At 37.6% G+C, this 4,300-nt stretch overlaps 1 protein-coding gene across 1 annotated transcript in view; it reads left to right on the forward strand.

Moving 5' to 3' along the window:
• PKHD1 (polycystic kidney and hepatic disease 1 (autosomal recessive)) overlaps window positions 1–4,300 on the forward strand; it is an 866,042-nt gene that overhangs the window by 627,395 nt on the left and 234,347 nt on the right. Inside the window, exon 53 of the mRNA XM_006882114.1 lies at window positions 3,322–3,329. Coding sequence (XP_006882176.1) covers window positions 3,322–3,329 — 8 coding nt within the window. The remainder of the gene's footprint in view (window positions 1–3,321; window positions 3,330–4,300) is intronic.

Genomic DNA, 4,300 nt, shown 5'->3' on the forward strand with positions numbered 1-4,300 from the left:
AACTTGCATATGAGTAATTGGTGGTCTGTTCCACAATCAGCCCCCGGCCTAGTTTTCACAGCTGATATTGAGCTTCTCCAGCGGTTCCTTCCGCAGATGTAGTCGATTAGTGTTAGATGTATTAAATTAGTGAATTAAAAAGTAGGAAATTGTTAGGCTTGAGTTTTAGGGTTTTTTTAGAAGGACAGTGGTTTATGGAGCTCTGCTGGCCTAGTGGCAAGAAGCTGCACTGCAGTGTCACAGGTGTGGGTTCAAATCCACCACATGCTCTACTGGAGGAGGGACAATCTTCTCCTGTACCAGTCAGATCAGCTTTGACAGTGCATACATGAAAAAACAATAAAATAAAAGTTTGGTGTTTTTTTTTTAAAGGATAGTGGTTTAATACTTAACTACTTTAATAGCCTCTAAATATGTGAAAGTTCCTATTACTAGAGCCATCCTCTTAGTTATCCAGTGGATGGCTCTAGTAATAGGAACTTTCACATATTTAGAGGCTATAAGTCAGAGTTAAGGATTATAGTTCAAAGGAAAGGCATTTTGTGTTAGCCCTAGGGGAAGGTTTTTGTGATCAATCTTTCCTTGGATTTAGGAGTTTCTGAGTGAAAAGTTCCTCATCCAAAGATATATTCTCCTCTTGAGTCTTCTCTGTTCATGGTTATTGTTTTAGATGTCCTCATGTTGAGAACAATTCATAGTGACTCTATGAACAAAAGATATAAACCCTGTTCTATCCTGTGCCATCCTCTCACTTCTTGACACACTAAAGCCCATTGCGGCAGTCACTGCATCAATTCACCTAGTTGAGGGTCTTCCTCTTTTGCCAACCCTCTAATATTCCTAATATAATATCCTTCTCAAAGGAATAGCACTTCCTATCAATAAGCCCAAAATATGTGAGACAAAGCCTCATCATACTTCCTTCCAAAGAGCACTTGGCTGCACCCTCACCAAAACATATTTGTTTGTTCTTTTGGCCATTCAGAGGATGCACAGTGCTCTTCTCCAACATCACAGTTCAAAGGTATCAATTATTTTTCTGTCATCTTTATTTATTTTCCAGCTATCAGATGCATAGCAAGTGATTAGAAAGACTATGGCCTAAATCAGATACACCTTAGTTCTCAAACTGACATCATTACTCCTCAGTAACTTAGACAGGTCCTTAACTGCAGATTTTCCCAGTGCAGTGTGTCTTCTTATTTCCTGACTGCTGCTTCCAAGGGTGTTAATTGTGGACCTGAGAAAGATGAAGCTGTTGATAGTTTCAGTCTCTTCTCCACCCATCGTGATGCTGCCTACCAGTCCAGTGGTAAGAATTTTATTTTCTTGATATTAGATGCAATCCATATCGAAGACTGCATCGCTACATCTTCTGCAACAAGTGCTTCAAGTCCTCCTCACTTTCACCAAGCAAGACTGTGTCATCTGCATAATTCAGGTTCTTGATGAGTCTCCCTCCAATCCTGATGCCACATTCTTCTTCAAAGAGTCCAGCCTTTCAGATAATTTGCTCAGCATACAGATTGAATAGGTATGGAGAGGGAGTACAACCCTGCTGTGCTCCCTTCTTAATTTTAAACCATGAAGTGCTCCCCTACTCTGTTTGCAAAACAGCCTTATGGTCCAAATGTAGGTTCCACATGAGCACAATTGACTGCTCTGGAACCCCCATTCTTCTCAATGTTAGCCACAGTGTATTATGACTCACACAGTCAAATGACTTTGCATAGTCAATAAAACACAAATAGATAAATAGATAAAACATATCTTTTCATGGTTGGTGGTATAAATATAAAAGGTCCTAAATAAAACAGCAACTAATAAATCCAGTAATTATCATTAATGTGATTTGAGTGAAAGTTTTCAAAGCTAATATTTTCTTTCTTCAATCACAAACACATTATATTTTTAACATTAATTAAAATACCATTAAAATGAAAATAAATTACACTGTAACTTCTTCAATAAAATTGTTGTTAGCAAACCTTTTCAAAATAGACCTGAACCTTGTCCTATCTTGTGCTGTTCTCATCATCTTTGACACATTTGTTCTGCAGCCACTGTGTCAATACATCTTATTTATTGAGTGTCTTCCTCTCTTTTCCTGAGTTTCTATGTTTCCCAGCCTGATGCCCATTTCCAAGTTACCTCTCCTAGCAACAAGGTCAAAGTATGAGAAATGAAACTTCATAATACTTACCTCCAAGGATCACTCTGGCTGCACTTTCTTCAAGATATTTGTGTTTGTTCTTTCTGCAATCTATGAGAATGCAGTACTCTTCTCCAACATTAAAACTCAAAGACATCAGTTCCTCTTCTTTCATGCTTATTCACTGTCCAGCTCTCAGATGCATAGCACTTGATTGAAAAGAAAACATGGCCTGAATCAGGAGCACCTTAGTCCTTACCCTGACATTATTGATCTTAATTATTTTAAGGAGGACCCTAACAGGACACTTGTATAACACAGTATGTCTCCTGATCTCCTGATTGCAGGTACGCAGGGTTTTGATTGTGTTGCCTGTTTTCCAGTGGTGCAGACCTTTGTTTTCTTGATATTGAGATGTAATCCATACTAATAACTGTAATAGTTGATCTTCTATAGCAAGTGTTTCAAGTCCTCCTCACTTGGAGCAAGCAAGCGTGAGTCACCTGCATAATATAGGTTATTGATGAGTCTTCCTCTGATCCTGATGCCGTGTTGTTCTTTATAGAGTCCAGCTTCATGTATTATTTGCTCAGAATACAGATTGAACAGGTATAAAGAAAAGATGCATTCTTGACACACACCCATCCTGATTTTAAACCATACAATGTTCTCTTGCTTCATTTGGACAGAAATTTCTTGATCTAGATATTGGTTTTACATGAGTACAATTAAGTGTTCTGGAATTCCTATTCTTCTCAATGTTAGCCATAATTTGTTATTATCCATACAGTCAGTTGCCTAGTCAATAAAATACAAATAGACATTCTTCTGATAGTCTCTGTTTTCAGCCAGAATCCATCTGACATCCCTAGTGCTACCATCTCTTCAAACTCAGTTTAAACTTCTAGTAGTTCCTTGTCAATGTACTATTCTAGCCAATTTTGGATGTTATTCAGCCTTATTTTGCTGGCATATTAATAATACTTTTTTGTAATTTCCACATTCTTTTGCATCACTCTTCTTGGGAATGTGAGCAAATATGAATCTCTTCTATCTAGCTGACCAAGCAGTTGTACTCCAAATTTCCTAGCATAGACTGATGAGCATATTGGGGACTGTATCATGTCACTTGATATCCCAATGATTTCTGTGGTCTTATTTTTTTCCAGTGTGAAAAGTAATTGTAATATAATTATAAACTATAAAAAACTAAATGACTTAAAATAGATTACAATGTAATTGCATTTCTCCCATTTCTTCCCTTTAATTCTTATCTATCTATCTATCAATCTATCGATGTATCTATCTATCTATCATCTATCTATCTAACTATCTATCTATCTTACTTACTGTCTGGGTGGAAGGAGTCCTACCTGGGCATGTTAAGTGTGAAACTGCCAATAGGCACCAAGTAGAGCTATCAAGAAGACTATAGATAACTTAGGACTCAGATGGAGAAAGGATAAGCAGTCTTCCTGGAAGCAGATGATGATTAAGTTGATTAATAAGATATCGGGACCTATTTCAATCCATAATCTTTTCAGACACTTGCTCTGCATCTGAGAGCTGAGCACTGAGTTAGGATGACAGAAGAACAGGTGCCTTAGAGCTGTAGTGTTGGAGAAGAGTACTGAACATCTCATAGTCTGTCAAAAGAACAAAGAGATTAATCATGTGGGTCACACAATTTGATGGGGGGTGTTAGGGAAATGGGAAGGAACTGATATGAAAAGCAACATATTCAAATTTTGTATATAAACTTGTATAAAATTATAATCATCATCATCATAATAAAGAACGAAGAGGCATGTCATGGAGAAAGTGTGGCCAGTGTGCTCGTTGGAAGCAAAGGTGAAAAACGTTGAGCATGTTGCTAGGAGTAGCTTTCTTTGGAAAGGGCTATCATGGTTGGAAAGATAAAGGGTAAATGAAAGAGAGGAAGACCCTCAGATAGATTGAAGCAATAACTGCAGATATGGGTTTGAATATGTGGGAGATTATAGGGATGGCGCAGGATAGGACAGGTTTCAGAGCTGTTATGAGTCATACTCAACTCAAGAGTACCTTGACAACAACAACAACAGTCTAACAACAACAGCAGCAATCCTTGTTGTAAATGTCCCTAATGGCGTGTGTATATATATATAT

This window comes from Elephantulus edwardii, unplaced genomic scaffold (assembly GCF_000299155.1).
Source record: "Elephantulus edwardii isolate Elephantulus edwardi_28Jun2011 unplaced genomic scaffold, EleEdw1.0 scaffold00017, whole genome shotgun sequence".
Taxonomy (NCBI): domain Eukaryota; kingdom Metazoa; phylum Chordata; class Mammalia; order Macroscelidea; family Macroscelididae; genus Elephantulus; species Elephantulus edwardii.